The sequence below is a fragment of the Rhinolophus ferrumequinum genome, chromosome 4 (genome assembly GCF_004115265.2).
Source record: "Rhinolophus ferrumequinum isolate MPI-CBG mRhiFer1 chromosome 4, mRhiFer1_v1.p, whole genome shotgun sequence".
In the NCBI taxonomy this organism is placed as follows: Eukaryota; Metazoa; Chordata; class Mammalia; order Chiroptera; family Rhinolophidae; genus Rhinolophus; species Rhinolophus ferrumequinum.
In genome coordinates this window covers 72,847,377-72,860,580 of record NC_046287.1, presented here as the reverse complement: position 1 = coordinate 72,860,580, position 13,204 = coordinate 72,847,377, and the positions used below count along the sequence as shown (strand labels likewise).

The window sequence follows — 13,204 nt, the reverse complement described above, 5'->3', positions numbered from 1 at the left end:
GAAATTTTTTAAAAACAGAATTTAAAGCCATTGTCTGTGTTTATGAATTCCAGATATTTAGATATTTGATTAATTCCAGCTCTCATCCATATGCTTTCCTTATGTAAACATAAATGCATTTCTGTGGCTTATCTAGTTGTATTTGAATTCATATGGTGGTTGTAATCAAAATCAAAGTCATATATTTTACTACCAATTATTAATCCCTTTTGCAGTTGAAAAGGGCAGGCAAAAGAATCCCAGAAGTTTATGTATCCAGACACAGACGTCTCCAGATGTGCTGTCCTCTGAAAAAACACTTGAGTTGGCTCAATATAAAGCAAAATGTGAAAACCAAAGTGGATTTATCGTACAGCTCAAGCAGCTTCTTTCCTGTGGTAATATCAAGTTTGAAGCATTAACAGTTGTGATTCAGCACCTACTGTCTGAGGTAAGGATGTGTCCCCTTTAACCAGTGTTTCTCACTGAGGTGCGGGGCAGGGACTGAGGTGGGGCCATGCTCATGCTCTTGTCTTGTGAATATCTTTAAATCAATAATTGGTAAGATCAGATACAATTCTTCGAGTTATGCTTTGTCAACTCACTTGATACCCAAGTCATTCTCTAGAAATTTGGGATGGAAACATTTCTAGTACGTACTTACTTTACTTCTCTAGAGTCTCTTAGACTAACAATAACAAAAAGATAATTGCCTGTTATACTTCTGTGCACCTCCCGATTATATTAGCATTATTTTCTCACTTAATTTTTTTGTCTAACTCTATGTAGCTTTTCATATCACCGTTCAACACTTTGACAAATGAGGTTGATTTGATGGTATTTATGGGTCAAAGAACATTTTTGAGGTAACTCCCAGTATGGTTTGGGAACTCTTGAGAATTTCCATCCATTTCTAAAATAGTTTGTGGTACAACAGCAAAACAGATTTTCTTACTTACTTTTCCCCTGGTATGCTACAAGGATGTCCGTTCAGTACTAGTTAAAATTATTTGAGAAAACTGTGTTTCTATGAACATATGCTTCTGGCGTAGCAACAAAAACTCTTACTTAGAGGAAAACATGGGTGAGAATGTAACTTGAGCTCTTTAAATATATTTTTAATCACAATTTTATTTATTTATTTATTTTTATTGGGTGATAGTGTGTATTCCAGGACTTTTTTCCAAGTCAAGTTGTTGTCCTTTCAATCTTAGTTGTGGAGGGTGCCATTCAGCTTCAAGTTGTTGTCCTTTCAGTCTTAGTTGTGGAGGGCGCAGCTCAGCTCCAGGTTCAGTTGCCGTTGCTAGTTGCAGGGGGCACAGCCCAGCATCCCTTGCGGGACTCGAGGAATTGAACTGGCAACCTTGTGGTTGAGAGCCCACGCTCCAATCAACTGAGCCATCTGGGAGCTAAGCGGCAGCTCAGCTCAAGGTGCCTGTTCAATCTTAGTTGCAGGGGGCGGAGCCCACCGTCCCTTGCAGGACTCAAGGAATTGAACCAGCAACCTTGTGGTTGAGAGCCCACTGGCTCATGTGGTAATTGAACCGGCAGCCTTTGGAGTTAGGAGCACGGAGCTCCAACCGCCTGAGCCACCGGGCCGGCCCCTCGGCCCCTTTTAATCACAATTTTAAAGATGGGTATACATGAAATCTCAAGAACAACACTGATCAGTTTGCTTGTACTGTAGTTCAGTTCGATCCAGCAAACCTCCATTTATTTCCTCCAGAGGCGACTGTGATGTGATTGCCTGTATGAGGCAGGGGAGACAGAGGTGAAAAAGACTTGGTCTGTGCCTTGACAAGCTACCCAGCTGGTGGACAGTTTAGATCTGTATCGATGAACATTTTACAGGTTTATCCAAATATATTTTTTTGAGGAGGTAGAGACATTTACCTAGTTTTTAAATTACATCACACATGTAGTATTTTTATTTTTTCTTTACTATGTAAGGAAGGAATTCTAGAGTTGGCTTATAAAACCAAGTCAGCTAAATTGGAAACCACATAGTAGCAAATTTAGAGAACAAGTAGTTTGTCTATTTAGTTACAAACCAATTATTCCTTTTGTTATGTCTAGTCTAAAGACCCGTGTTCAACTTTTTTATCTCCTTTATCTCCCACATGAAATCACTCATCACATTCTGTGAATTCTCATCCCACAGTGTTTCTCCCCTTCATGCCCTCTTTTCCATTCCTACTGATGCCAGCCTTATTCAGACCCTGGATGACTGTCCGCTAGATTATGATAATAACTTCCTAACCAGTCTTCAGGCTTGCACTCTCTCCCCTAATAATCCATCCCAAGCACTGCTGACAGATGCATCTTTCCAAACTGTTGCACTCTACTACTTAAAACCTTCAGTGGTTTTTGATGGTGTACAGCCGATTTGTCCCACGGGGTAGTCTCTAGCCTTACGAAGCTATTGAGCACTTAGAGTGGAGCCAGGCTGAATTGAGACATGCAGTACATGTAAAATACACATGGATTTGGAAAACAGTATGGAAAAAAAGATGTAAAATATCTTGTTAATAATTTTATGTTGACTATATGTTGCTAATACTTTGGATATACTGGGTTAAATAAAATACATTATTAAACTATTTAAATGTGGCTACTAGGAAATTAAAATCACATGTATGGCTCACATTATGTTTCTTTTGGATGACTCTGGTATGGAACTTGGAATATGAGACTCTGTCTAATTTGGCACCAACTGCCCCTTTTCACCTTACTCTCACTGCCTGATGCTCTAGCTGTATATCTAGGGGGGTAGAGGATAAGCAAAAATGATTTATCATTTGTTGAATATTTCTAAGTACCAGACAGTCTTACTTATTAAATCCTCTCCAAAAACACAAATCGGGATTTACAAATAAGAAAATTGGGGCACAGAGCTGTCAAGAAACTTGACTGTCATCAGACAGTCAGAGGAGGATCAGGACTTAAACTCAGGTCTAGGGCACTAGGAACTCCTGTACACTTCCTGTGCTTTTCCATCCTTTGTTCAAATACCATTACTGGGCGACCACCCTTCCCCCGATCCATACATGTTCAGATCTTTCTTACAGGAGCATCAATCACTACCTGCATTTAATTTCCATGGATTCATTATACAAACAGCCAATTAACTAGATCAGGCAGCTCTGCCTTGTATGCCCCTCACTGAGCAAAGACCTAGAAGTGAAAGACTGGAGTCAGCCCTTCCTTTAGCTGTATTCTCAGTTCTGAAATACCTCATGAGAGTGAAACTTCTACACTCTGTGATCTTAGTGTTTAAAGATACTTTCTTTCCATGTGACCTGACTTCTAAACACAAGCCAAAGATACTTTATCAGGTGCTCAGGTGGAGAAAGAGTAGTTCTACCACTAGGGAGTAAACCTCACAGAACCCGACATACTGAGAGATGCTTCATCAGTCCACAGCAGGGCAAACTCTTAAGAGTTTTAGGGATACTCTTACTGTATGTAAATTTCATCTTACACTTAATTACCTCCTAATGCCCATGTTACTGTGATGCCACTGAATTTCTGAAAATTCAACTCAAAAACTCTCTTTTATGAAGCCTTTCCTGGTCCTTCTAGCTCTATGTTCTATTTCACCTGTGGATTCTAGGAGCATTTACATTTCTCTGTCAGTTTCTATGTTATGTTATAGGTAACAATTTAGCACTCATTTTTGCTTTCTAAGATGAGAAACTCACTGAGAGCAGGATCTGTGTCTAGTTCTTTCTTAGGAAGCCACCTCAGCAGCTATAACAGTGCCTTGTACATAATAGGACACACAGTGTATATCTATCTGAATGAACAAATGAATGCATAGAGAGGATGGAATTCCAGATGAGAGTTGAACATACAAAGTCTTTATGTAAATGTTCTTTGTTAGCTCTTTATAATCAATCAGCAAATATTTATGGACTGCCTAATGTATAAAGGGCACTGTTATAAGATAGTTGGAAAGGAAAGACATAACCAGGGGAATAGTTAAGCAATTTCTTCAAAACGATTTTCTCTTAAGCCTCCATCACATAAAGTGATTAATTGATTGATAGAAATTTAGCTAGGTAGATGTAGACTTTAGATGTAGATTGATCTATATATACGTATATATCTTATTAACTTTTATGAAATGGTTTTGGAGCTTTAGATTATGGGTAAAAATGGTTGATTAATAAGGAATACTGAAACTACTACTTATCCTTTTATTACAAGTCTATTTAATAACTACAACTTTTCCACTTGAGTAGCAGACAAAATTCATTTATTATATAGCAGAAGTTCTAATAAATGTCTCATGAATCTGGAAACTAATACCATACTTTGTTTCTCAAAGGACACACTGTTGTTTTAGTTTTTTGTAATTCTTGGTTTATCCTTGCATAGTTGTGCAGTATTCTGTACAGACTGCCAAAGTGAAGGCCAGCGTTGATGGTGGTAATTCATATTTCTTCATAAAAGGGTCAATGGGTGAGTTTCTAGGTAAGCCTAAACACGACATAGGTAACACCCCGCAAAACCAGACTTATTATCCAGTATACCTCCAATTCTATTTTTGCAAGAGGAAGCTAACCTAAAGCAGCACCTAAACAAAGGAATTTTGAATGACACTAGCAGTTTAATATAAGTAAAACTGTCTGAGAACAAAAACAGTGGACACGATTTACTGTGTGGGCTTTGGGGAGGAAGTCAAACATGGCACACATCTGTGCCATCTGATGTGGCTCTTTTCTGCAAACGCCTGTGATGTCGATACTTCTTAGTAGCCTGGAAAATCAGGCCCACTGATGGGACGGCGGCCAGAGACTAAGTGCCTGTGTCTCAGGGACTCCTAATTAAATTATGGTGAGTCCATTTTTTTTCTTGGAGCACTTCATATACTTAATGCATGAGTATAAAGCATTTTTCTTTCCAGAGTCCCACCTCCCTCTTTTTTCACATTGTGTGGAATTCTGCATGTTACAATACAAAGAGAATTAAATAAACTTCTTTTCTGGACTATAGTTTAATATCTAAGACAGAAACACTGACATAGGAGCAGCTGAATAAAAAGAAATAGGCAATCAGTATCTAAGTGACAAAACACATTTTATCATCTATAAGTAAAGGGTAAATATCTTAAAGGGCAAGCAACCAGTAGGAGAGTGGGCAGAAACTAACTGTATGTGTTTATTATGGAATGGAGACTGTGGTCTGCATTTTATGTACGATCATGTTTAAAGCCCTTGGTTTTTCCATTATCCTGTACTGCTTCCCCTCAGATGAGGTCATCAGCTTTGAGACATAACCAAAGAATTGGACCTGGGTGTTTTAGTTCTGCCTAGGTTCCAAAGCTTCCCAAAGGCAAGGATCATGTCTTAAATTTCTTTCATATTTTCCCCAGCATCTGGAATGGTGCTTGGTTAATTGGTGTTGAGTAATAATTTGCCAATCAATTCAGAAGGATAAATGCCCTGTCTGGATATTTGAGGAGGAGGGTGGTATCTATGATTGACATTTAGCATTCCCTGGAGGCTTACATAATGGGTCAGGTAAAGCAGACCGGGCATTTCAGAGTGGAGGGGGGACATGTGTGGCGAGTGTGACTTGGACAGAAGAGGAGTCAGGGATCTAAACAGAAGCTAGATGATTGAGGTTCATAGAACTAAGGTGATGTTTATTTTTTTATGCATTCAATGGAAGACTCTTTTTGAGCAACGGCATTTATATCCACAGAGAATATGGGATAATAATCTAGCAGCCTTCTGGACTTTCAGCAGTCCAGGAATGGGTTGGTGAGGCTCAGGACTGGATGGAGGTAGTACTAACAGAAAAACAGTAAGGGAGTCAAGACACATCAGGAAGGAAAAACTGACAACCTTTGGCACAACCCGTTTGGACAAAGAAGAGTCAGTGATGATCTCACGGTTTTCCTGTTACTGTTACTTGGATTGACAGAGGTTGAAAGATATTAATGGCTTCTGGGCATTGAGGATAGGAAGTTGAGTGCAGTAGAAATGGGAGAAATGTCCACATGGGATTGAAATGCCTTGTCCCCAAAATCCCGTAATAAGCAAAAAGGTCATCTGGTATATATTTGTAGTAAGACGTAAAAGTTTTCACAAAATGACTCCTGGAAATTATACACCAACTTAATTTTTAATGGAAATTTGGAAAGTGATTTACCTTCTTGTCAGCTTTTCCTTCTATTTGCAGTTTAGTTACCACTGGAAACAGTGAAGTATAATAAGCCAGTTCACTGAATGTGTTGCAGGATTGCTTGTGGGTATCTAGTAAAGCTATCTTCTGGTTTTCTTGTCACTTGAGTGACAAAACTTGCTGATACTTGAACTAGAATACTAAGCAAACAAAATTAAGGCTTACATTTATAAGATTAAGATAAGTATATATCATATGTATTTTTAAAATTTTCTTCCAATTTTATCCAGGTTGATTTTCCTCAGACTTTAATTTCTACATTAGAAAACCCATTTACTTGCTCATTTTAAAAACCTGGACTAACTGATCTGTGATTTCAGAACAACTTAAACTGCGTTTTAAAAATCAAGCATTCAAAATACCATCAAGGCCAAAATGTCTCAATGAGAAAGTGTTTCTTAAATTCTAGTCACTAAAACAGTGCTAGTGTGTCATTAACTTCCTCAGCTCCTTAGTGAGAGACTACTACAAAGGAAAAAATAAAAGTTATATAAAATATATCTAATCTCCAACTCTTAAATCAGCATTTCACACTTTTTCTTAAAACACCAGTGGACCACGTTGCAAGCATTCAAATTAAATTTTGCGGAAAACACCATTCGTTTTTAATGTCATTTTTAATTCAAAGTTAAAATACACCCACTTTCATTTATTCACTTAGTTCGTAAGCTCATTGGTGTACTGGTTTTGGAGACCAAGTTTCCTTTTTCTATTAGTAAGTGTGGTAATCCAATGACCTCAATTAGAGAAGGGAATAAAAAGGCTCACAAATCTTAAAATAACTCCATTATCTACGCAGAGAAGGTCAGTTTTTCTTTCCCCTGTACCAGCTGATATTTAAGTAAGTGGCAATCGATCAGTCTAATGTCTTGCTCTCGTTTTTCATAAATGAAGGGCTGTGGCTTTAAGTAATCGCAGGCTGCCTGTGCCAAAGGCAGAAGCTGCAGCATCAGCTTCTGTGAGGAGAGGCGGCTGAGGCATACGGTAACCTGCAGGATGTGAAGTAAGGCTAACCCAGGACCAATGGCGCGCCTCCTGGTAGAGCTTTGAATGTAGACAGACCGACTGGTGGGTGGCGTGGCCACCTGTGCACTTCTTGGACAGTGCAGGGGGTGGGGGGGAGCTGGAGACAGAAGCTGGAAAATGGGCTGCTCCAGCAGCAAAATGTGCCTCTATTCTCCATGTGCAGCAACAAGGGTAATTAGTATTTGTTTGTAGTGCTTTTCTGGAAGAAGGTCAGGCACTAAGGCAGAGGTTGTTTGGAATCAGGGGGAAATGCTCTGGATGACAAGCAACTTTTGCCTGCAAAGGCTGGATCTCGTGATCTCTGCAACACTGTGACAAGATGCGGCGAGAGAGCTCCGTGTTGGGTGATCCTAGTGAGGGCATTTTCAGAGAGCTTTGAATTCTGCCTTTTCCTTCCTTCCACCCTGTGGTAGGGACTCTGCCTTGTAGAAGCGGTCTCTAATTACCCTGTTTGTGTGATTATGTGTATATATGTATGATTGCTCTGTGTTAGTTGCTGGTCACTTGGAAATTGTTCCTTTTTTTCTGTTTTTTTCCAAGATTGATAATGGCTTTTTAAATACTGAAACAGCTGCCTGGTTTTCTTTGATTCATTTCTCTAACATCTACTTAGAATTATAGCTAATCCAAAACATTATAATCCTTAGAAAATAATGTGCACAATTAATTTTGTCTTTCAAGGATTATTTTTTTTCGCCCTAGTTTTATAACAAACTTTGTGTCTTCCTTTTAGAAGTAAAGGATTGTAACAAAACTTTTTTTTTTCCAATATAGAACAAAGTGCATATGTTTGGAACATTAAATATTTATCTTAAACTGATTAGGTCTTTATTGCCCTTGGAGGAGGAGAAAGAATGGCATCTTCATACTGTATGTGTTAGCAAAAAGGTTCTATGGCTCGGCAATGAAGCGTGGCTCAAAGTAAATATTTTTAAACGGGCCATTCAGTGCCTCAGATGAAAGTTTCGTAAGGAGCTGAGAAAATACAGATGTTTGAAACAGAAATTTCCTTAACAACTAAGGGATATCTGTGTTTTTGAACAACACAAACTGTTAGCCTAAATGATTCGTATCTTGGTTTCTCGATTCTCAGTCTCGTTTTCCTAGTGATAACAAATGTGTGACTTACTGAAAGGGACCCTCTTTAAAACATTAGTAATTTGATGTGTGTTTTCCGCAGCAGGAGGAAGCACTGAAACAACACAAAACCCTATCTCAAGAACTTGTTAACCTCCGGGGAGAGCTAGGTAAGTGCTTTTTTTTTGTTAAGTTTTATGGGGTGAGGGGCAAATTGGACAGTTTGGTTTGCCTCTGCAGTGTGGCTGGAGTTGCATGCTGGCATTTCTTAGCTGTCACACGCTGGTATCTGTGCAAACACTATCGACATTTCTTTTAAATCTTGGCAGCTTGACCTCAAGTTCACAGAATTCCTGGCACTGATCTGACTAAAGCCTAGCTGAGCTTATGATGACCAAAACATTTCTCTTCCTGAAGAGAGGGACGGAATGATTTTTGTAATTGTGTGGATTCCTGTTAAATAATTCAGTCATATGTTTTTTTCTGAACCACTTTTCATATTCAAGAGTGTTTAGAAAATTCCCTTGCTGTTAACAATAATTACATTACACTGCCTCAGGGGTGGTTTGTGAGTAGTGAGTATAAAGCTAGAAGGATGCTGCATACAGGGGTGGCCTGTCTGAAGAAGGCTCATTCTGTGCTCATCTTATATTTGAATGGGGCTGATGGTGAATCAGGACCCAGTTCCACAGGAAGCCATGTGTCTCTCCTGTCTGTAGCTGTCCACCCAGTGCTGCTGTTCCAGGCTGAACTCTGTTTTAGTTCTCGTCTCTCCTGGAAGAGGCCTCAGGATTTGTGCAGCAGAGACAATGCAGCCTTCCCTAGCTCAGCTACTGTGTTGGGGTGCACTGACGATCTTGGGGTCCCCTGTCTGCTGTAGGCACCTCAGCCCTAGAGAACCAGCTGTTGCTTTAGCTTCAGCCAGGCCTGGAGTGGTTCACTGAAAGGCTGAATTCCTTACCCAGTTTTCTGCGTATGCTGACAGTCTCTCCATAAAGTACATGTAGGTATGTGTATAAATAATACAAAGACAACAGCAGAGACAAAGATTGTGCTCATCTAGGTCTATCTTTGGATAAGACCAGAGTTTAAACATTGTCAGTATAAGGTGCTGAACTTGAACCGCCTTTTTTCTCCAGGGCAAAGATCAAGACTTCTCTCTGCATTCCTCTGTTCTTTTCACCTCTCAGTGGAGAGCAGCCCCGAACTCCTGGCAAAGCCTCCAGATTCTCAATGCCTAGCCAGGACATCTTTTTCTCCTGAACTGATTTTAGGCTATACAAATGAAGGACTCTGTAAGGAACAGTAATTTTAAGACAGATGGAACTTTCGGGACCTCAAAGACTTGAGAGTTCTAGGGAAATAGTTCAAGGAAACCACAGCTAAGAAACAGCTCTCAGAGACTTTTAAGGCTTTCTGCCATGTTACTTAACTAGACTACTGTCCTTTTGATTACACAAATGACCAACTTAATTTGCTTTTGTCTGTGCCTTAAGTAATATGTAATGGATATAGAGGAAGGAGATCAGGCAAGAGGCCTTTTTTGTGTGTTTCTGAGTTCATTTTAATCCAGTGGAGGTGGAGATGAGCCTACCTGGTGGTTCAGGTTTCAGCTTCTCCCCAAGACAAGGCCGAAACGCCAATGGAACACTGTTCTCATTCACTCTGCTTGAATTGGGGATCCTCTTTTTACCTTTTAGTGGATAGCACAATTAAGTGATTTAAATTGGGACCCAGGTACTCAGCACCTCCAGTTGGTCACATAGCCTGACAGGAAATAGCCTTAAGAGTTTGTACTCACTCTCACCTTTCCATCTGTGATAAGAAGAGTGTGTTCTGGTGTGCTTTTACTGCTGTTATCACAGTGTCAGGACGCAGTCAATGGTTGGCCTGCCCATATCATTTGGTCATCCAAGGCTAGACTCTTGGGGAATGTGTCATTGCTGCTCTTGAATCAGGTCCAGTTGCTCAAGTAACAGCGTAAAGCATATTGGGAAGGGTTTTGGTTCTGTGAGGGGACAGAACAGAGGCCTTTAAATAGTTCTTCTGAGGAGACAGTCCAGGAAGAATGCTCTCAAAGCTACCAGTTTGATTGTTTGCAGCACGAGCTGAGGTGGAAAAAACAACAACAACAACAAAAAAAAGCAAAATAAAAAACAGGTTTCCATAGCAAAGTTGAAAACTCCGTTTTAAAATCTGAGGCAGGTATGCAAAGTGATTAGACAATTGTCACATACTGTCCAGGTTCAAATCTTTGATAGTTGGGTGACTTCTGTCCCTATTTCATTCCCTGTAAAATGGCAGTCATAATTGTCTGCCTCAAGGGTGGTTGTAAGGATTACATGAGGTAGCACACTGTAAAGCGTCTAGCACTAAGTTTTAACTGCTATTAAATTGTAGGTATTATGGGTAAAGGGGGGTCAAATATATGGTAATGGAAGGAGACCTGACTCCGGGTGGTGAACACACCATGCAACATATAGATAATGTATTATAGAATTGCACACTTGAAACCTATATAATTTTACTAAGCAATGTCACCCCAGTAAATTTAATAAAAATTTTAAAAGAATTATAAAAAAAAAGATGCATGCAATTTACAGCTGTGTAGTAATTAACCACATTTGGTGCTTTGTGAGGGCATAGACTGTACTGCAGAAAGGAATACTAATTAGACGAAATATTAATAGAAATCCCTCAGGACTGGCTGGTTTTATTCTTCTCACTCAAATGGAAGTGAGATGTGATTGAGCTCCACCAGATACAGTAGAAGTGTTTGTAGTGTGGAGTCCAGAATCTATGTTTTTGTCCATCCACTCCTAGTTACAAGTTACCTAATTTCTTTGAATAGTTTCCTCCCTGGTGATGTGAAATTAATATGTATTTTGCTGGGTTCTTGGGGAGCTTGAATTAAATGGTAACATATATGAAGCAACTGGCATAGCACCTGGCAACTCAAGAGAGCTGCCCCCATCACCATCATTTAAGTACCCACCTTTTCCCTCTAAAATAATGGGGGACCATTGGTGTCACTGTCACTCTCCCATTGGGTCATTTTTCTTGACTTTCTCTGTAAAAATTGAGGCAATGTTCCCAAACTGTGAGGAACTGCAAAGAAGGAAGGACCGGTCATAACGCAGGAGCACTGAATCCCAGAGTCTGCGCTCTTGAGCTTCAGAACCTAACTGCCTCCAGTTGTCCCTTCCATTGACCGACTTTTCCATCGTTATTGCTCTGGTTGCACTGACAAGTGTTCTGTCCTGGCAAGGTAATCCAACTTAACCCCCTGTGCAACCTGCATCTTTCTTGAGCCACACCCTCTTCATGTAATGACTTCATTTTCTTTAAAAACCCTTCTCTGTTCTCTTAGAACAAGCCATGAAGCTCCCTTTGCTCCAGTGAGCCCTTGAGTCTTCACAGTATTATTTGTTATATCTTGTGGTTTCCTGTTGTCTGCAGACAATAAACTCCTTAATTACAGAGATTCTTTCCTGCTTCCTGTGAAAAATATATATAAGATGCTTTCCATTTTTATGGGTAATTGGTAAATATTTATGGGCATTCAAGGTTTTAAAGTCCCTTTTTATTTAAGAACAATGTGAAAATTAGAGAAAATTGTGAAGTGAGAGGAAAATAGCCCATAGCTCCGTTACCCTGATATAACTTTTATTTTTGTATATTCTGTTATCTTTGTTTATGTGAATATATACAACTTTGAACTCCGATTTTTTTTTATTAAGGTATAATTTACATACAGTGGGATGCTTATTATTCCATCTGTTTTGACAAACACATACACTCATGTAACCTACACCTTTATCAAGGTATACTTCTGTCATCCCAGAAAATTCCCTCGTACCCCATTCCAGTAGACCCTTCTTCCCGTAGAAGTAAACACTGATCTTACTTTTATCACCATAGGTTAGTTTTGTCATTCTGGAATTTCATAGAAATGGAAATACACAGTATGTTCTTTTTGTGTCTAGCTTCTTTCACACAGCATAATGTTTTTGAGCGCCATCCAAGTTATTTTTTATATACTCTGGTCTTTTTAACTTATGTCAGGCCCTTTACTATCTCATATTCTTCATTGTGGTCATGTTTAATGACTATGGGAAGGTGTATCGAGGGGGGAAAGCATAATTTCACCTACTCCTTAAATAGAGTTGTAGTGTAGCAAGGGTTTCATTGTCAGCTGTGTTCCCATCCATCCCTATGGCTTCAACTACCACCTATAAGGGGTGATGACTTACTTACGGATTTTTCTGGTTCTCTCCTTCCCAAGCTGCAGATGCATATTTCCTAGTGAAGACCTGCCTGCAGAAGAGCCAACACAGTGTAATCAGACCTTTTTTGACTCCCCAGCCTTTTGGTTCTTGAACACTCTGCAGTGTCTTCTCATTCAAACTATTCCTCGACGTCTATTAATCATTTTATGTTGTGGCATTATTATTCTCTTACCACCCAAGCTGACAACTGAGTCAGACTCCTTTTCCTCCATCTGTCACAGGATACCAGTCTGTACTCTAAATATTGCTCAGATAAATCCCTCCTCAGCATTCTGGCTGCTGCTGCTCTAACTTAAGCCCTATAATTTCTCACCTGGACCATGTTACAGTGGTTGCCTAATAGCTCATCTTGTCTCCAGGCCTGCTTCTCTCCTCTCCACATGCTGCTAGGACCATATTTACAATAAATTGCACATGTGTCCTCTACTGGACATTTTTAACAAACATAAATGACTCCATTTTGGCTTTGGGAAAAAGTCCAAACATTCTAAAGCAACCATGTATGATTTGACTGTAACTTTCCAGTCCAACTTCATGATGTCTGGATGCTCATTTTCCTTTCTTCATCTTTTCTTTCTCCTCCCCAGCCATGGGTTTCAGCCATGGGTTTATTCATACTCTTTTGCATGTCTTTGGCACAT

The 13,204-nt window shown here is 39.6% G+C and overlaps 1 protein-coding gene across 7 annotated transcripts in view; it reads left to right on the top strand.

Annotated features, from left to right (window-relative positions):
* The window catches only part of MTUS1 (microtubule associated scaffold protein 1), a 143,820-nt gene that overhangs the window by 109,474 nt on the left and 21,142 nt on the right, over nucleotides 1-13,204 (top strand). For 6 of the 7 annotated variants that reach the window (XM_033103943.1, XM_033103947.1, XM_033103942.1 and 3 more), the window contains 2 exons: nucleotides 216-430; nucleotides 8,378-8,444. In XM_033103943.1, the coding sequence (XP_032959834.1) occupies nucleotides 216-430; nucleotides 8,378-8,444 (282 nt within the window). Of the gene's footprint in view, nucleotides 1-215; nucleotides 431-7,240; nucleotides 7,369-8,377; nucleotides 8,445-13,204 lie in introns of those variants that run through there. The other variant, XM_033103948.1, reaches the window with a different exon arrangement.